Raw genomic sequence first — 20,955 nt, forward strand, 5'->3', positions numbered from 1 at the left:
AAATCTCCAGTGTAGAGACACAGGTTCAGCTTTATTTCATCAGTCAGTAAAACAATGGTGTTCTGTTTTATTTGTTAATCAGTAAGACACAATATCAAACTCAGTTAGTAAAAGTAAATATTCAGTGTTAAGACAGTTTTCACCCTAACATAAGGCAATTTTATTTGTATAGCCCATTTTTACAGAGAGCTCTTGGGTCTGGTGCCCCTGCACACTTGCCCAATTTTCCTGGTTGATTAAAAAAAGAAAAAAGAAAGGTCACTGGAGGTCAACAGTATGTTTCAATCTCAGTAAGATGTTGATATAACCCTAACTATGTCAGAATGTTGTGTTTTCTATTTTGTCAGTGTTTTGTAACACTGCAGATCCAGGATGCAGTGGGGATGAGCATTACACTCAGGTGGACTTTTGAGGTATTTGTTCTTTACTTGAGTGAAGTTTATTCAACGACTTTTGATAAGTAACTGTACTTTAATAGAAATAATTATTGTTTTTCTCCCAGGAAAAAACTAATCAATTCTTTCCCAGAGCAGCCATTATACGAACTGAAATCTTTCGGAGAACTTTCATTGTTTATTTTAAACAGCGACAAGTGGTTTTTCTTTCAGTTTTGTTTTTTCTGAATCTTGACTTACTGCAAACCTGTTTATAGCTAAAAAAAAAAAAAAAGTTCTTGTTTTCATGAACAAATTTGTCATTCGTCACCCAGTCCACATGACCTCACTTGTTTTTCCATAGTACACTATTCCCATTTCTCCATAGTCTACCTCAGGTTTCTGACGAAATCTAAAATTAGTAGATAAGAGATACTGTAACATGCCCGAGAGGTTGCAGCATGATATTTATATGAGATAATATCTGGAATTATATTACTGGAAATGTTAATAGTTAACAAAAAAATATGGGTTAGGTTTATGTTTGATTTCTGAACACGATTCACTAATCTGAGGGATTTAACCAACAAATCAGTGCAGTGGAGATCACCTTATAATTCACAGGCGTAATGATGCCAACAACATCATCTTCATATTGAATGGTCTGTTGCACTGTTGCCTGTCTCAGCAACAACACAGCTTAGAAAATAATTATTATGTAAGTGATACATAAGCAGTGCTGGGAAAATTGTTCCCTACACTGTTAGTGTTTACACCAAATGAGCTGTCAATAGTTACTCACCTCATTGTTATTGACTCGCTCCCTCCAGCTGTCACTGAATTAGAAACTTACTATGCAAACTCTTATTGTTTAATGTTGCAGAATCTGAAGAATTATCATCATTACCTTTGAAACCATGCACTGATGGAGAATTACAATGATCAGAGTTGTATTAATTACAGAATTGCCGGTACTTTGTATTATAACCACAATGACATTTTCCAATGTGTCTTGTATCCAGACAAAAGAAGAGCATATATAATTTCCAAAAAGGTTGTTTTGATGTTGTTTTATTTTAACAAACACAAAACAAAACACCGAACAACTACATTTAAGTTATATATTAAAGACAGCTTGTTTTATATACAAGATGAACTCTGTATGCTGTATGTTTTACAAAACCAGCCACAATGAGCGGTATACATCTGGCGACAACCATGGTGGGTTCTGGGAACAATGAGACGATAATAAAGCATGAAGTTTCTAAAGTTACTAAGATACTTCAAGGAAGGCAGAGCTCCAACAGGGGATGGGGATTCAATCAAGACAATGCAACAGAACTGGATCGAAAGCAATGGAGGCTCAGCTTTCTCCTCTGTGGTTTTCACAGCCACAACCGACCCCCACGGTGTCAGCGAGCCGTCTCCAGACGAGTAGAGATGATAGTGCCATGATTCAACAGCATGGAAAAAGATGCAGGTGGTCTCGAAGCCTGGTCAACTGTGACCGTTTGTTTATGTTTCTACACAAACATAATCTCTTGCTCAACACATGGTTATGTGCGCTACAGAGCTCAGCTCTTATTTTGTTCAAAGTTTCTTGGAAAGAATTAAATTCATTGCAACAAACTGCTACCGCTACATCATCCATCCAGCCGTCCAGTTTCCAACCGGGGCCGACTGGAAAACCAGCTTTCGTTGTGCCTTTCTAAAAAACACAAAACAAAAAAAAAACAGGGACACGAGATGCTCCCAGGACAGGAGCAGTAGACAAAGCTTAAAATAAACCCATCATCAGAGAAAGTCAACAAAAATGACTATAACCATCTACCGCTACCTCCTGCTCTTGTCACTTCTTTCTCATCCTCTTCCTCCCTCTCTTCTAGAAATCTCTCTCCTTCCAAACCCCCCTTCCCCCCTCCCCCCTCCCTCTTGGAGGCGGCCGCTGTGGGACGCCGCCTCAACGTGTGGGCGTTAAAATGTGACGCTGCTGTTAATTAAGGTCAATTTCTATACGGGTGCGTAGCTTCGCGGCTTTCTGGGCGGGAGAGCGGAGGACAGGAGTGAGACTTGATGCTGTTGTGTTTGCTGAGAGCCTCGTCGAAGTCCAGCTGCTGCCCGTTGACGGAGATCTCCATGCAGCCGTCGTAATACGCCGTCACAGGGGTGGCAGGTAGCGGGACGTCCTCTGGGACAGATGACAATGAATCAGAGACACAGTGGAGAAAGAACACAACATACTACACTGCAAAAACTCAAAATCTTACCAAGAATATTTGTCTTATTTCTAGTCAAAATGTCATTTCTAGTCAAAACAAATCTCATTATACTTAAAATAAGACTCATCACATTAAAAAGTAGCTTGTTTTTAGACACTTTTTACTTCTTTCAAGCATATTTTCACTTGAAATAATCTGATAGAGGAGCAAGTTATTTTTCTACTTATTTCAAGTGGAAAATTTGTTTGAAACAAGTGAAAATTATCTAAAAACAAGTTAATTTTTAGGTGATGAGTCTTATTTTAAGTGAAAAGAGATTAGTTTTGACCAGAAATAAGACATTTTGACAAGAAATAAGACAGATATTCTTGGAAAGATTTTGAGTTTTTGCAGTGTATAACAATATAACAATAACTAAGAAGAAATGAAAAATAGCAGCAAATGTACATTTTACCCTTTGATTTTAATCTTATTGTCCGTGATGTAACTAACTGGTTTACAATTCACTTCACTGGGGTTTTAATTTGACCTTCTCAGCACAGAAACACTCAATGTGAGTGGGTATCAGTGAAGAAAGGTTAATAATCTATTATGGGCTTTACTTTACGTCAGAATGTGGATCGTTGCATTTTTGGATTAGCTGGATAAAAAAACATTAGTCATTCAACATTTAACAACAAATCTGAGTGTTGTTTGTTCAGAGCAGAGGTAAAACTATTGAGCAACTCCAGCAGCACGGTTCACAGAGCATTACAATGTTTTTGTTTGAGAGCCACTCAAGTAACTTAACTTTTAATCTAGCGCCATCATCTGGTCAAATACAGTAGTTTAACTGTCCAATATTTTGGTTTTTGCCCAAAATCCAGCAAGAATCTTCCCATCATTCACAGCTGCACTTTTCTGTTTGGTGCCAATTGGCTAGCAGGCTAAGCTAAGACGTGTTAATAGTTAACTAATGTTACTAAATCTAAAATCTCCTCCAATCATTTTTCTTTCAGCAGTGGATATGTTTTATATTTTGATGAACAAACTCTCAGATCAAGCTCTCACACTCCAGCCCGACCTTGGAAACCATCAGTAGCCTGTTAAAGTGTTAAAGTTATCTTCAAAAGCGTGTGACCTTTGACCCACCTGGGATGCCGCCGACGTACGTGCTGATGGGGTTCTGCATGGTGGCGTTGAGGCGGCTCAGCGCCTTCTGCAGAGCATCAGGCGCCATGTAGGAGATCGTGGAGGAGTTGCCCGAGATCTGGATCTCTGTCGGAGTAACGTTGAGCTGCACCGTCAGCCGGTCGGGGTAGCACAGCATCAGAGAGTCCAGTCTCGCCACGGAGACGCCGTCCAAGAAGACCTGCAAGTTCTGAAGCACGGGGGACAACGGCAGGGGCGACATTTGGTTTAATTATCTGAAGTCGTGCATGTGTGAAACAGTGCAGAGCGGAGGTACATGTAGGTTTATTGTCCAATAGGGATGTCACGATTATACATTTTCTTGGTGCGATTATTGTCAGAGAAATAATCACGGTATTACGATTATCACAATTATTATGCATTCATTAAAGCAGAAGTAAGTGATATATTTGTGTTAATATAAGTCTTAAATAGTTCTATCTTCCGACAGCAATAGACACACATAGAGTGTTTGGTCTGAAACACGGGTCTCTCAGTCCCTCTGCTCTGCTCTGAGCCGAGGAGAAAACATTTATCGTATCCTACAGTTTTTATCCAATGAGGAGAGAGAACGGCATGCAGGGCTGTGTGTGCAGCCAAGGAACGCCGTGAATGTGGCGACGTAGGGACGAGGACTGTTATGGTGCGTTCAAGGAAACTCGTATTTTTCCGACCGTGAAGTGGTACCAGTTCGATCTGGTACGAGTTCACGGGTCGGAAGTTACGAGTGGCCGTTATAGTGACTTTCACCGGTAAAACAGGTCGGAAAAACACGAGTGGGTTGCCTGGAACGCTACAAAGTCGTAAGTTGTGACTTGAAGCTGTAATTTACGATTTCAAAAGCCTGCCTGGAACGCAGCATTAGCGAAAACGACCGGACCACTTACTTCTGCTTTAATTTCACAACACTATGAATGTGTAAAATCAAATATAGTCAAAAAATAATTACATTACTCATTGTTTACACAAAATATTTCAAGTATCTATTATGACCAATTTTTAATCCCCAGGGGAAATGTTTGAAATATTCAGGTCATAAATTGTTATCTATACCAAATGTTTGCGTTTATTTTAATCGTTTTTTGTTTTGTTTTGCTTTTTTTTTTAAATTAAAAATGACAAGCTAACATTTAAATTCCTACCAATTCAATGTCACGTTAGTTAAATGGACCAGTATCTGTGCATTTACCTTTATTTTTGCGCACATCTGCTGATATGGTTCCAACATCATCTTTTTGGGAAAGTAACGGTATTCAGGAATCTTTACGATTAATTAATTGTGGCGTTTAATACCACGATTAATTGTGAAAACAGGTAATTGTGACATCCCTATTGTCCCAACAAATGGGTGAATGAACTCACAGTCTCGTCTCCACCTGTCGTTACCACGGCGACCGACAAGGGGACGGTGGCGTTGTCCACAAGAGCGAAGAGGATACCCGTGTCAGTGGACGGACGGATATTCAACGTAACGGCCACGTTCCAGCTCTCGGAGTCACCTGTTTAAACACAAATACATTTCTTTTGTCAGGTCGGAAATTGGAAAGCTTCGTCAATTTCCTTTTTTTTTTTAAATGTTTTTATGTGAACCACAGTTTTACTGTAGCACTGCTGTAGTTTTACAGTCTACACTCTCAAAATCCTGTGGAAGCAGCTGTAAAGAAAGTCTGTGACCTCCTAAAACCCAGAGAGGTTTTGTCATGATGTGAAATTATGTGTTTAATATAATCTCTCTCTGTTCATTATAATCATAACCACCATCATCATAATCATAGGACCATTTCTTTGCCTGAAATGTTTCCCCTTGTGTGTGTGTGTGTGTGTGTGTGTGTGAATTCAAGTGTTGATGAGGACTGATTGTGATTGGATACACTGGCTTCTGTTACACGTTCAAATTAATAAAATATGTGCACAAAAAGGCAAATGGAAGATACTGCAGATATTTTGGTGGCAAAACCAATGATAAAGTCAAAAAGAGTACAGATAATGCTGTCACATGCGTTATTGAGCTGTCACTCCTAGGGCTGCAACTAACGATTATTTTCATTATTGATTAATCTGTCGATTATGTAAATGATTAATAGATTAGTTGTTTGGTCAATAAAATGTGAAAAAATGTTGAAAAACGTGAATCAGTGTTTTCCAAACCACAAGATGACATCCTCAAATGTCTTGTTTTGTCCACAAACCAAAGAGAGATTCAGTGTATTGCCATGAAGGAACAAAGGAACCAGAAACATTCACATTTAAGAAGCTGAAATCAGAGAATTTTGACTTTTTTTCTTTAAAAACTACCTAAACCGATTATTCAATTATCAAAATAGGTGACGATTCATTTAATAATCGATTATTGTTCGATTAATCGATTGATTGTTGCGGCTCTAGTCGTTTCACTTAAGGTTTTTTATGAATAAAGTTAGTTTATTTAGGTTCCTTATGGCTGTAGATATGTATAGAGCTATTTTTTTCTCCATAGATATAGAACTTTATGGGTTTAGCACATTTTCATACAAAATATGAAATAACAATAAAATACTAAATTGAAAAAAAAATGAGTTTCCTCCAGGTGTTTCCGTGTCCTCCCACCCACCCCATCTCTAAACGCTGTTACAAGCTCCATTTGATCCTGCAGCTCCGTGCTGCTCATCGCTCCTAATGAGCCGTGGCAGATCAAAGGCAGCGGCCAAATTCCCCCATAGGGATGAATAAAGTTATAGCTTAACTTACTCACTGTAGTCAATGTTGAAGCGAGCCAGCCCGTCCCCGGTGAAGAAGGACCCCCGCTCCACGTACACGAAGCAGTGTTTACTCGTCTTCTCCTGGATGACCTCTTTGACCCCGGACGCTCCCTGGTTCATCAAGTTCCAGCCGCGGATGCAGCCGTCGAGTCGAGGGTTGATCTGGACGGAAACACGTCAGTATCAATATCAATCACGTCGGCTGGCATTATTCCAAAATTAAACTTAATAGAATATTTGAATCAGTGTCTCCCATGTGTGATAGATGTAACACAGCCGAAGGTTCACTCTCACATTTATTCTGGTATTGCCCAGTACTGGACAGCTTTTGGAGCGACATATTCAGTTGGTTCTCTAAGCAATATAAAATAAATATTCAACCAGACTGTAACCTGGCGATTTTTGGCTCCTCTGAAAAGACATCGACCCTCCCTTCCCACTGTAAGCAGGCTCTCAAAACAGGCATGGTAGCAGCCAAATAATTAATTTTACTTAACTGGAAATCTCCATCATCCCCTTGCTTTAAGAGGTGGCTTAACAAAATGGTTTTTGTTTCAAGGATGGAACAGATTCGCCTCAGTAGAGGGAATGCACCTAAATATTATGAGAAAACATGGAAACCAGTTTTGGCTTTACTGGATGAGACTTAAACGACCAATAATAAGAATCAGGCTGCTATGTGGTATTTGTAATTCACTTATTTTTCCTGTACTGTTGCTGTACTGATCAAGGCTTTGATCTTCCTCTCAGGTTTTTTTTTTGGTGTTTGTTTGTGTTTTGTTTTTTATTCATACCCCTGATGGTATTTTGAGACAGAAGGCAGTCCAGTGCCTTTGCTTATAGTATATATCTTCATATAGCCTTTGTCTTTACTTTTCTTACTTCATTTATTTCATTTAACAATGTCAGGTGGTGTATGCCTATTTTGTATGTAGGTTTTTGTGTTGTTTTTTTCTTCCTTCTATTTTTTGTAAAAAATGTAAAAAAGTGAAAATAAAATATATATAAAAAAAAAAAAAATCACGTCTGCTGGATCATGGTTCAGGTGTTATGTGTGTGCTGTGACGTCGGGAGCTCACAGGTTTGACCAGGTTGTCGGTGCGGTTGGGCAGACCAGCGATGTAGACCTTGGTCTCCAGTTTGCCGTTGACTGAGGTGAAGAGACTCTCGGGGCTGTTGATGCTCATCACGGCCTCTTTGCTGATCTTCACGCTGATGCTGCTCTCCAGCTCATCCACAGAGATCTGCACGTTACACACCACACAATCACAAGGATGGCTGAAGAATGGGAGTTTGTAAATGTGTGGATGTGATTTTGAATTTGTGTGGGCGAGTCTATGGGTTGTATATAGATGCATATTGGCTGAATATGAATAATTATAGGTCTGCATGTGGGTGCATGTAGGTTGTGAATAAATTTCTATATTTTATATTAGTAATATTGACAATAATAAAAAGGACAAGGGCTAGGATCAAGTTTTTTTTACTTGTTTTTTGCGTGTTTTCTTCTGTCAGTCTCTTTTTATACTACCTTACGTGTTCAAAATAATGACTTAATAATAAATAAATAAGCATGAGAGACTGTACGTATCTTTGTGCGATGGTTTACGGTTTTAGTAAGACATGATGTGCTGTAGAGGATCACTGGACTGCAGCTCTTTCTCACCACGTGCCACTGCCCATCATTTATGGCCTTTCCTCCGCTGGTGACCTTGAACGTGTGCTGGTTTTTGAACTGGACTTCAATGCGACCGCCTCTTAGTCCCAACATGAACCACGAGTCCTGTGAGGACTCGGCATACAGAACAACTCCCTCTGGGTCGAACGTACGGAAGTCAAACTCTGCTGCAAACCTGACAACAAACACAACAACAGCAGAAGACAGGAGTATAAGATTATACACAGAAATCCATTTCACTGTCTGTGTACTGTAAATGCTTTGGCATGTTTTCACTAAAAACCATGTACCCGGTACGATATCAAAATACTCTGTTGGAGGCTTATACTTGCTTAGAAGTGGTTCAGATGAATATCTTGTTCTTTTGTCGCTGTCAAAATAACTTGTTTGGTTCAATCACATTTTGTAATTCAAAGACAAGACGCTGTTTGTTTGCTTGGTCTATAATCAACTTTCTCCTTGCAGAGATTCCTTGGGCTCTCTGGGAAAAATGGGAATAATTTATCATCATTATAACTCATAATGGATGTTAAAATTGCTCTCTTTAGAGCCGACTGTACACCACTATATACAGCTATATACAGCACACCTCTGGTGCAATTATAGTAAAGGTAAAATGAATAAGATCAAGGTTGCGTATAATGACGCCCTTCGTATCTTGCTGAAGTATCCACGGTGGGAAAGTGCAAGCCATTTGTTTGTGTCCAGTAATGTCCCCACATTCAATGCTTTGTTAAGAAATTTTATTTATAAATTTATCTGCAGACTGTATCGATCAAAAAATGGAATTATAATGTCTCTGACTGACCCAACTCAGAGTGACACGAAATACACTTCCATGTTTTGGAAATACTGGTCTAAACAACTGTACCGTTTTTAGCTTGTGTGTGGACAGACTGTGTGCTGCCTATATTGTTTGTCTATGTTTCTTTGTTTGTGTCAATTGTTGGACTTGGAGTCTGTGAAATAAAGCTATATATATATAATCATCCATGAGTAACACAATGACATAATGGAGGAATGTTTTGGTTGTAGGTTTCAAACACTTTCAGTAATAAGACCTTCCCTATTCACTTTATGCACAGCTCCACTACTTCCTGAAATAAGCCAGCTCGTTTAATTCCTGTCTTACATTACTGGACCAATTGATTAATCCAGGTGTGTTTGAGTAGTCACAGTGGTCAGACACACCTGGATTAATCAGTTGGTCCAATAATGTAAGACAGGAATTAAACGAGCTGGCTTATTTCAGGAAGTAGTGGAGCTGTGCATAAAGTGAATTGGACCAATAAAGATCTGTGGTCTGATTTGAACCACTGCTCTACATTATTATCTACATAAGCTCTACTTTAATTACATTTACATTGGCAGCTGCATTATAACATTGGGGGAGAAATGTTTTAAATGATGCTTATCGATCTCAACCATTCACTTGAATATCAAATTGGACTCAGGACTTTTGGAGCACCCTGTATATAGTAATTTGCATTATTTGATTAACACTTACTTCGTGTTCTCTGGCAGACGGAAACGCAGGAAGATGACAGGCAGGCCGGCAAACTGCTCCCCCAGGTAAAGCATCTCAGAGTGTTTGTGGTTGTACAGGTCGACGCAAACAGGGATCCTTTCGCAGTATCGTTCGTCCTCTGCCAAACGAAGACGCTGGCGACCGTCACAGTAACACGCGTAGCTGCCCAGCGTGTTTATACAAGTGCCGTCGCACACGTTCGACTCGCACTCGTCGATATCTACAAAAACAAGGGGAAACATTCACATGTACAGGCAGTGAACTCTGGCTCAGTGTCTGTGGTGCTCGCTCTTTAATTAGAAATCAAAATACAGTCTAATGGTAGAGTGTTTGACTACAGCAACAATAAACTGAGGTCTCACCGTTGCAGGTTTTGGAGGTGAAGTTATATTTTAATCCTGTTGGACATTGACACTGGTACATTCCCGGGGTGTTGACACATTTCGCCGGTGCTTCACAGGTACTCGGGAATAGGAGGCATTCATTAACATCTGGAAAACAGCAAATTACGGTTTCAATTCAATAGTAATTGATGAGATGGTTTGATGAGAAAATGTATTATGAGCGGGCTTATATGCACTTGTTTTTTAATGTCATGTTCTTACATGGACAAAGTTATTATTTTACTATTCCTTTCAAATCAGCCTACCTTTCATGCAGCTTTTAGACACCTACATATTTATTTGGTATAATTTTCATTAGTGTTTTGCACAACTCCTCTTAGATGGTGGGTTTACGCAGGAAAACAGAAGTTTAATAATATTATTCAGATACACAACTGTGGAAAGGTTTGGTCATGTAGAATATTTAGATTCTTATCCATCATGCAAAACCATCTGATCAGTCCCCAGTTAATGACGAGAACCCCCAACGTACAGTAGAGCCAGAATCATAAGGAACTACATAGCACTCAGTGATTCTGCAAAATTAAACCCTGTAGTTAAAAATTAAGCAAATTTTTCAGTCTACTTAAAGACTGTGCATAGAATAGTGCAATAGAAAGTAAGATGTAAGTGAGAAGGAAGTCTGTAGTTTGACAATTGTCTGGCTATTTGCTTCATTTGCAACAGAGCATTTCTTCTCAACCCCTATAAATAACATAATAGTGTTAATTATATATACAGTCAACTTGAGTTCTGTGGATTTGTGACAGACTATGTACAAACCCATCTGTAAATCTTCACATCAAAAAAAAAAAAAAAGAGGAGAAAGCAAATTTACCAAACTGGCTCAGTCCATGTTTGTGGAGACTTTGAACTCGACAAGCATTCAACACACAACACAAGACAAACACCAGCTAAACCACCGGCACAAAGTAGGACAGACAGAAATATGCAGAACGGCACAACGTAAAAAAAAAAAAAAAAACTACGAGACCGGTGGTGCGTTCACAGCGAAGAGGAAGGACCGTCGTCTCTTCAGATGTTAAAAGCTTTTCACATTGTGTTACGTAAGAGGTCAACTCTGATCAGCTTTAGAAATAACAAACGGTTCGGGCCCTGAGGACAACAGCTGGGAGAACTGAGTTTTTGTTATGAAGTGTGCAGGCTTACACAGCTCATATGGGTAAATACAGAGGAAGTTATTAAAAAGAAAAACACACCGAGTGTTTTCTCAGCTGCTAAGTTGCACTATATGTTTCTCTTCCATAGGGCCAGTAAAACAGCCAGATGGTCAGCGTGTATAATGTGACTAATACTAAGAACATTTAACTGGACCTTTCTCTCCTTTTGGTGGCTTAAAACATTAATCAGACTTCATAATTATCGCACAAATCAAATCGACATGAATGAAGCCTTACCCTCACAGCTGATTTTGTCACTGAGGTAGAAGCCCTCTTCACACATGCAGCGGAAACTACCGGGGAGGTTGTAACATTTCTGGTTACATCCTGCTGGAAACTCTGGATCAACACACTCATCGATGTCTGCAGATCACATGAGACAAGAATCAGCATCATCAGTCGCTTTTAAACCTTCTAATCCCTGGAGTTCAATTCATTTATTTTATTTTAATGTTTATTTAAAGGGATATGTCAACTTTTTCTTTCCGTGTGTCACTCACTCCCGAGTCCATGACCAGCAGATAGACACCATCCTTTCGACTGTGCATGCAGAGATACGGGCAGAGCTGGCGCACCGCTAATTAGCTTAGCTCAAATGCTGGAAGTGTATAGGTAGCGTTAGCCTGCCTCCTATCCGAGTCATTTTAGCTCTAAACTCTGTAAATATATCACTTTATCAACATTTCAAACCTTTTTAGGCGAGAAAGTAGCCGTTTAGATCAGCAGTGTGTCGTTAATTATACCAGCTGTTTACAATTTTGTTCGGACGAATTTGGCGCTACTCAAGCTAGCTGTTGTGTCCAACGCACTTCCGGTTACTTTCACAAAATAAAACACCTGTTGCCCTTTACATACAGAAAACCATGACGATAGAATTTGTGCTTTTACTTTGAAATAGTAAGCTATAACCTACCCTCGATGTAGCTAGCTTGAACCAAAATAAACCGTCTCTGCTTGAACCCTCCGTTTTGACCGATCTCGTCCCGTTAGCGGCATTTGACCGCTCAAGATGCCTTACCGGAGAGTTTTGTCAGCTCTGAGACGAAGATCGGCCCGCCGGTTTCCGTTTAGAGTTTCTCTGATGACTTATAGGTGGAGGCAGGCTAACACTACCGATGCACTTTGAGCGTTTGAGCATAAACTTATTAGCGGTGTGCCAGCTATGCCTGTATCTCCTTTGTTACTGCACGCACAGTCGAAAGGATGATGTCTATCTGCTTGTCATGGACTAGGGGGTGAGGCAAGACACGAAAAAAAAAATGTTGGCGTATCCCTTTAACAGGGACGATACATACAACATTCATTGCCACAAAAAATGGGAAAATGTGATGCATATAAGACGTCTCGCTTCAGCTAATTTGCAGTCTTTGTCCCTGGTCAGGCTTTAGAAAAGGATAAAATATACTGAATAAAATAAATGCAATGATACAGATACAGTGGATAATACAGTGAATTAATGCAGGATGTGTGTAAAACATGTAAAATCCAACATCACGTTATCAAGTCTCACCGTCTTCACAGCGAGGCCCCTTCCAGCCGGGCTTGCACACACACGTGAAGGCGGCCTGTCCGTCCTCGCAGCGCAGCGACCCCTCCTTGTAGCACGGGTACGGCGTGCACTGGTTCCTGATCTCTGCCGTGCAACACGATGGTTTATATGTTGTTGAAACAGTTTCACAAAAAACTCACAGTGTGCAAGTGTCCGTTCAAGTGGTGTGCGTGTGTGTGTGTGTGTGTGTGCGCCCTCACCTGTCACACACGTGCGAAGGTCCGATGGGATGCTGGAGCCCGAGTCCTGGTTGGTGATGCCGACGCGGTGCGAACCCAGACACACTGCAACAGAGAGAGATCATTGTCACAAACACTACAACAGTACACACAGATTATACCGGGTGATGTGAAGAAACATGATGCGTTATACAAACTTACTGACATACTGGGGATAGAAGTATTCCTGGAGGAAAACAAAAAACACAACAAACACATGAAATACAACAAGATTTTACAGCACAATAAGAAGAAGAGGACAAAGATAAGACAGTGACATTGCAGCCAATCATTGCACTTGGAGTCACTATTGAGTCATGAAGCACTTGATCTACAGCTGAAATAATTAATCAGTAGTTTAAATTGTAAACATCCAAAAATGATCTTCTTAGGTGAAACTTTTTATTCCTTTATAATCCTATATATATTTTGATTTTGGAACTGTGTGTCAAGCAAGATAAGACATTTTAGGAAGCTCTGTGAGACGGTGAGTGGCATTTTCTGACAGGTTGATTGTTTAACCAAGAAATGTGTTTGACTTTCATCTAATATATCTACAGTATATATAATAATGTGTATAGAATGTGTGTTTTTTTAATTGTTGCTGTCTTTTTTAAAGGATGCCCTTTAACATCAGGCAGAGGAGGGACTACCAATGAAAATTAGACTTTTATCTAATTCGAGTACATTTGTTTTTACAATGTTTTATTAATGTACACTGTCCCTTTTCAAATAAACTAATGCATTTTCTATCATTCTTGTAGTTTTATTAATCTCTGATTGTCAAGTCAAATCAATTTTACCTATACAGCGTCAACTCACAACAAAGCAACTTTATAAATAGAGCAGGTCTAGACTTTTCTTTACAGAGGCCCAATGGTTCCCATCAGGACCAAACACACTTGGCATTTAAACCATAAGCAGAACCAGACTCAGGATGAGCAGCCACCTGCCTTGACCGGTTGAGATGGAAAGAGGAAGAGACAGAGAGGATCTACAAGTAGTGTGTTATTAGATATAATCTAATAACACTGGAACAGCAGCCATTAGACAGGATCAAGCAGGAGAAGATGTGGACTCAACGTCTTCCTTCTCCTGCCACTTTCACAGTCAGGGAGCTTATTCAAAGTAAAAATGCATCTTTGCACATCTGTTTTTCACAGCTGCGTTGGACTAGGATCAGTTGATCCGGACTTTTTGTGAAAAGAGGAATCCTGCACACTGCGTAACGTAACTTGCACACATTTTTAATTATAGCAACGTTTCGGTTTTAAGGACCTTCTTCAGGTGTTTGCCTGAGGAAGACAGAAACGTTGCTCCAGTCATCAGGGAACTGGAAATGCTGCTCGACTAGTGACGAGGACTTCCTGGAGGTCCGTCTGTGCTCTTCTTACCGTCTCTGGCTGGTTCTCGAAGATCTCCCTGGCCTCCTCCTTGTTGCACAGCTCCTCGATGCACTCCCTCTCCAGGTTGCCCTTCTTGCTCTCCTCAAACAGGGAGTTGGCTCTCTTGTGCCTGCTCAGGAACTGGGCAGCTGTGCTCTGGCTCAGGACTAATAGGGACAGATCATATATGCACAATTAAATAAAAACACACATCATCATCATGTCATATTTCCCATAAATTTGTTCGTTTGATCGTTGCAACAACCAAGAGTTGAGCTGGGGCCTGTTGCAGTGACTGATACTCTCCCATGTGTGTTTAATACAAGCTACATTAGAAGAACACATGACTGATTCTTGCAGGAATTTAACTCCTCTGTTTCCCCCCATGACAGATGGCTGATGTGGCTGCTGCTGTTGCTGTTGCTGCTTGGATGGACAAAGTGGGCAATCTAATTACTCTTCTATGAATTGGCCCTGGATAAAAAAGAAAAAAGAAAAAAGAAAAAAGGGGGTCATTGCGAAACCGTTATTTCCCAGAAATGACCTCTAGTTGTTGTAACAAGCAGCACGTTGTCCAAGCATTGTTTCACGGTGCAGAAAGGAGTCATGACCCCTGCACCAAATAAGAAAAAAAAAAAAAAAAAAAGCTTTTAAACGTTTCCCAACTGGATCCCTTATTATTAAAGCTGCGAAACGAAACGCTGCTCGTTTATAAAAAAAAAAAACTGGGGCAGTGAGTGACACGAGTGGGAACAGAACAGAGGCGATTTCAGTGAGTTTTAAAGGCGACTCAACTCAACTCAACTCAACTCAACGAGGCACCGAGAGTTCACTTCACGACGTGTTAGGAAAAAACCCGCAAAATCCAAACACTTACATCGATAAGCATCGACGAGCGTCACAAGGAACACGAGACAAGCCAAAGACTCCCCAAGTGCCCATGATTTGTTTCTCCACATAGTCGAGCCGTTCTTCCAGTTCCTGCTAGGCCGCTGGTTGGCTCCGTGCAGGCTGGGGCTGAGCGCAGGTCCGTGTGAGGAGGGGGGAGGAAAAAACTTTATTCTTCCCGAAAGTGTTTTCGTAGAGAGAGAGAGAGAGGGAGGGAGGGAGAGAGAGAGAGAGAAAAAAGAGGGAGAGGGAGGGAGGCTGCCAGGGGGAGCAGAGACGGAGTGAGGGGGGGAGGCGGCTAGAGAGCGCTGCTTCCCCCGGTCAGCGCACCGCCACAGGCCGCAGGTGGAGGAGGAGGAGGAGCGGACACTGGATGGAGACAAGGAGGTCACCAGAGGTCAGAGCTCTCCCTCTTTCTTTCCCCTCACTCATGATTTAGTTGTATGTTTGTCTTTAAAACGCCATTTTAAAACAACATTGTTATTATTTTTAACCTTAAGTTTTTTAATCATTTTCAAAGTTTCACTGACCTGTAACCAGGGCCGGATTAATACTTTTCTGTGCCCTTTGTTTTTTTTTTTGAGTGCCTTTCTTTTTTCTTTATTCTGAAACACGGGTCTGTCAGTCACTCTGCTCTGCTCTGAGCCGAGGAGAAAACTTTCCTTGTATCCTACAACCTTTATCCAATGAGGAGAGAGAACGGCATAAAGGGGCGGTCCTCTCTGTGTGTGCAGACGTAGGGACGAGGACCAATAGATCCATGACGAGGGCGGGGGCTGTTAACTCCATCGGCTGACAAGAAGTTAGCCAAAACCACCGGATCGCTTACTTCTGCTTTAAGTTTTTAAATCATGTTTAAAGTTTCATTGACCTGTAACAGGGCCGGATTAATACTTTTCTGTGCCCTGGGCAACAAGACTCAAGGGCCCACCCCAAAGCTATACAGTCTATGCCCCAAAGTAATGATCACAAAGTTTCTGTCATCAACAAAAAGCATGTATATTTCTTTCTTAAAGGGATAGTTCACCCAAAATCTATAATTCACCAATTTTCTACTCACCGTCATGCCAAGGAAAGGTTCGGAGAACTTTTGGAGTTCCAGGGGGGGTCCGGCTGGCAACAGATTTTTTTTTATAATGGCGGTGGATAGAGCAGAGGCAGCTAGAGAGCGCTGCTTCCCCCGGACACCGCACTGCCAACAGGCCGCAGGAGGAGGACACGATTTAGTTGTATGTTTGTCTTTAAAACTCCATTTTAAAACAACATTACAGTATATAATTATTTTTAACCTTAAAATGATAGTTTCTAAATCATGTTAAAGTTTCATTGAACTGTAACCAGGGCCGGTTTAATACTTTTTTGTGCCCTGGGCAACAAGACTCAAAGGGTCACCCCAAAATAATGATCAGGAAGCTGTCATCACCAATATTATTTCTTAAAAGGATAGTTCAACATGGCAAATTGGCCCATTGCCATAATCTCTATAGTCACAGCAGTAGGTTTGTTACCTTTAATTGTCGGTGCAAGCTATTTTTAGAACGGCGGAGCAGAGCCGTGAGCTGCTCAGAGCTACGCTACAGAGGCTCATGGGATTTCTTGGTTTTCCTCATCAAACTCATCAAAGACACAATCCAACAACTCCAAAACACTCTGGTGGACAAGTTGTGACCTGCACATTCACCACGCTATGAGATAATAACAGAATGTTACGAGACGGAGTTGTTTTAGAGGTAAATGCAGAGACTGCTTGATGAAAAACTGACCCCGACAGCGGTTTTGCATGAATTTGTCTCTAAAACAGAGATAGACTCATCAAATACACAATCCAACAACTTCAAAATGCTCTTGTGAGACAAGTTGTGACCTGCACATTTGCCACACTATGAAATAATCATGTATAATTATGTAACACTACGACACATGAAGCAAATACTCAGAGCTACTTGTCTGGAATGTAGTTTTGGCTGCATTTGCCTCTAAAACAACTCTGTCTGGTAACGTTACATGATTATTTAATAACGTGGTGAATGTGCAGGTCACGACTTGTCCCACGAGAGCATTTCTGGAGTTGTTGGATTGTGTATTTGATGAGGGACAGGGGACCTGTACCATTAACCTCCATTGTGTTCACTGAGCAGCTCACTCAGCCATGCAGATCTCAAAACAACATGCACCGATAATTAAAGGTAATGAACCTACTGCTATGTGACTATAGGGATTATGGCAAAAATTGTCTTGTGCTTGTGTCAATTTTGAACGTGAAGAAACAAAGAGCGTCTAATTGCGTCCCAACTCATTTTAACTATGTATATAACCAAGTTCATGGCCATGTAAACGTCGTTGGTGCATGATTGACAAGTCTCAAGGTATCACTCAAAACGATGATTCTGCCTTTACTGTCTATTTCCTTTTAAATGGGACCATAATCTGAAAACTAGCGATTAAGACCATGAACTCATTACGAAAACATTTGGTGACATAAAAAAAGCGGTAGAGTCGTTGTTGCAGGTTTCATTTTTGACTTTTCAATTGAAAAGATGAAATGATAATTAACACACCTCAACGCATATACTATGTGTCAGCAAACACATTATGAATGTCAAGTCGGTGTAAACAGGACGTAGATTGTCTTTGCTGCAGTTACTGCAAACAAAGAACAGCAAAGATGCTTTGCAATGTTAAAATACAGAATTCAACTGGACAACTGCGAGCAAACACAATTATTATTTTATCTCATTATCCAGTTAAGGTAGTTGAGACTGATAAGACCTAAACATAGAGATGCTGATGTACCATTAAACTCACTAATGTATGGTTGTATGTGGATTTTATTTATTTATTTATGTTTTAAGAGTTAGCTGATATTTGCTAGCCAATAAATCATAACAAGTTGATTAATTGATCATCTGTATTCACCATTTATTCTTAAGCTTAATGGACCATCTCTTGAATGTATTTAGCTCTCTTGACTCTGGTTTTGACTCTGGTTTGACTCTGATGGAGCATCGAAACGTTTGTCTGTTTGCACCTTATTAAAGCTCTGCAATTTATCAAATTTATCATCATTTGGGTTCAATCATTTTCAAAGTGGCCCACTTGATTCAGTATCTACAATTTTGTCCTGTGCTGAGAGCAGCGATTCAGTTTTTTTTTTTTTTTTTTTTGGCTGAAGCGCAAGAATGCCTTTCTTTTTTTGGACCTTCTCTTGAATGTGTTTAGCTCTCTACTGTTTACTCAGCTCTCACATGTGGCCATAGATGAGAAAGCACGAGTTATATTCAACTTGTGTTGTCATAATAACTGCTGTGCGGGCTGCAAAATTTGGTGCAAACTCCTCCTGTAAGTTCCTGTAAGTTTGCTCGAATGTCAGTTTCAATCCTACTGACTGAGAGAGGAAAGAGATTCTGCTGCTCTTCTAAAAATAAATGAACCAGTGTGGAATTATTCATCAACATTTCTCCCTAGCTGATGTTCCCTGATAATATAATATCATTCATACAGAATGACACAAGGGAATGATGTATAATAATAAAAAAAAAATGATGATTAAAACATGAGGAAGGATTTGAATAGACCCATGAAAACTTACTGGCAATTTGATTAAACCAGGTGTCCATTTTAAAGTTCAGATGATTCACGGTGCAGCAGCAGACCTCACCGGGAAAGAGCCTGACATCATTTCAAAGTCATTTGTTTGAAATGGACCGTGTGACTGTGTGGAGGTTTTTACGGCAATTTTTTGGGGGCTTTTCATGGAAAGAAAAGTCACAGGTGGAAGTAATAACAAAACTTAAAGGGACAGTCCAACATTTTGGCAAATTGGCCCATTGCCATAATCCCTATAGTCATAGCAGTAGCTTCGTTACCTTTAATTGTTGGTGCAAGCTATTTTTAGAAAGGCGGAGCAGAGCCGCGAGCTGCTCAGAGCTACGCTACGGAGGCTAATGGGATTTCTTGGTTTCCCTCATCAAACTCATCAAATACACAATCCAACAACTCCAAAACGCTCTGGTGGACAAGTTGTGACCTGCACATTCACCACGCTATGAGATAATAACAGAACGTTACGAGACAGAATTGTTTTAGAGGCAAATTCATGCAAAACCGCTGATGGGGGGGCAGTTTTTCGGCAAGCAGTCTCTGCATTTGCCTCTGCTCCACCGTTCTAAAAATAACTTGCACCGACAATTAAAGGTAATGATCCTACTGTACTCCTAAAACTATAGGGATTATGGCAAAAAACAATATTGCCAAAATGTTGAACTATCCCTTTAAAGCTATATGGCAGCAGGGAATGTGCACAATTCACCTCAGTATTATTATTATTTTTTAACAAATGACACAGACACAAGACATTTGCATTAATATTGGTTTCATTTAGTTATTCAGGAAAAAAAAAACACACCACATTTTCACCATTCATTCAACTGTTTTATGTACACAAATAACAGGCTTATCTTAATACTTTTTAAAATATTTGTACAAAATACACTGTTCTCCCTTTTATGTGTTTATCCGAAGAGGCGTTTTACTGCAAAAAGGTCAGCAGATGTGCGTTGTTGTTAATTTTGTGATCATTTCGATGGGCTTACTGTATTGTATTATAGACGGGTTTGTTAATATTATTGCATGCTGAAACACAATTATTGCATAAGTCATTCCTGTGTGGGCTTCGCTTCGGGGGCGGGAGGGGCTGCTCACATTACTGTAACTTCCATTACCCCACCAACTCAGCTGATGTTTCTGGGAAGGTTTTTTTTTTTTTGCTTAAAGTGATGATAAATATATGATCAAGGAGTTAGGGACTCTTTGCCCCAAAACTAAACCAAGAAAAACCAAAAGAAAACAACAGAGGGCTTTACTAACTGGTGGGAAATTGATGTTTTGTCAATGATAACTACTGTGTTACATACATAAAACGTTTGAGGAGAATATATTGGCAACGGTCTCGGGTCAGTGGTTCTATACAAGAGGAAAGAGGATTCACAATATCAGGCCAGAGAAGAATAACAATGCGATTTTCCTTTTCTTTTCTTTTTCTTTTTTCTTTTTTGTTCTTTAATCACAAGTGTGGATGCTGCCTTTCCTGACTTGTAACACTGGGTTGATTCAATTGGCACTACAACAACCAGTCATAATCAATCACTCATGCACATACTGACACACAAACACACATACATACATACATATACACACACATACACATACACACCTCAGTCATTTGATTCAGACACACAGCAAGAAATCTGTATGACAAGACAAAGATAGAAAACGGTCAAATTGTTGCAAACTGTCCTTATAGTGGTAGCTCAACATATTCAAAGAAAAACAAAAAAAGATGTCATCTCAATAATCGTCTGTTTTTAAAACAGTTATAGGTTCTTCTGAGATATATTTATATATATTTATTCATATATATATATATAAAAACATATCTAAACAATGATATATTTTTTTTCGTTTGCTTTTCAAAAAGAATTTTAGAAAAGTGATGACTGGCACTGTTTGTTTGGGATCCTGTGACCACCAGAACCACCGTGAGGCTACATAACCACGTACGTACTTCAGTTATTATTCAGCTTCTTTTTCTTCTTTTTTTTGGAAAATACAAAATCCGTGTGTGTGGTGTGTGTAGTCACCTGCT

General features: G+C 40.0%; 1 protein-coding gene across 2 annotated transcripts; it reads right to left on the reverse strand.

Moving 5' to 3' along the window:
- Positions 1-1,421: 1,421 nt before the first annotated feature.
- pros1 (protein S) lies at positions 1,422-15,476 on the reverse strand. 2 transcript variants are annotated; one of them, XM_084001234.1, is made up of 14 exons: positions 15,301-15,476; positions 14,433-14,590; positions 13,201-13,225; positions 13,021-13,107; positions 12,782-12,904; positions 11,509-11,634; positions 10,070-10,198; positions 9,687-9,927; positions 8,168-8,354; positions 7,581-7,745; positions 6,495-6,663; positions 5,126-5,262; positions 3,725-3,953; positions 1,422-2,562 (listed from the first exon to the last, which is right to left on the reverse strand). In XM_084001234.1, exons 1-14 carry the CDS (start codon positions 15,380-15,382, stop codon positions 2,378-2,380), a joined length of 2,043 nt encoding a protein of 680 aa, XP_083857360.1. In that variant the 5' UTR covers positions 15,383-15,476; the 3' UTR covers positions 1,422-2,377. The 2 variants fall into 2 exon arrangements, with proteins under 2 accessions (XP_083857360.1, XP_083857361.1); XM_084001235.1 differs by having other exon boundaries at positions 1,423-2,562; positions 13,021-13,104.
- Between the last annotated feature and the right edge of the window lie 5,479 nt (positions 15,477-20,955).

This window comes from Trachurus trachurus, assembly GCF_905171665.1.
Source record: "Trachurus trachurus genome assembly, chromosome: 3".
NCBI classification, from domain to species: Eukaryota; Metazoa; Chordata; class Actinopteri; order Carangiformes; family Carangidae; genus Trachurus; species Trachurus trachurus.

Coding starts and splice junctions, on each gene's coding strand:
- pros1 (XM_084001234.1), bottom strand. CDS start 15,382: ATGTGGAGAAACAAATCATGGGCACTTGGGGAGTCTTTGGCTTGTCTC. Junction 13,226..14,432: donor TCGAGAACCAGCCAGAGACG/GTAAGAAGAGCA, acceptor GTTTTCCTCCAG/GAATACTTCTATCCCCAGTA. Junction 12,905..13,020: donor CCTTCGCACGTGTGTGACAG/GTGAGGGCGCAC, acceptor GTTGCACGGCAG/AGATCAGGAACCAGTGCACG.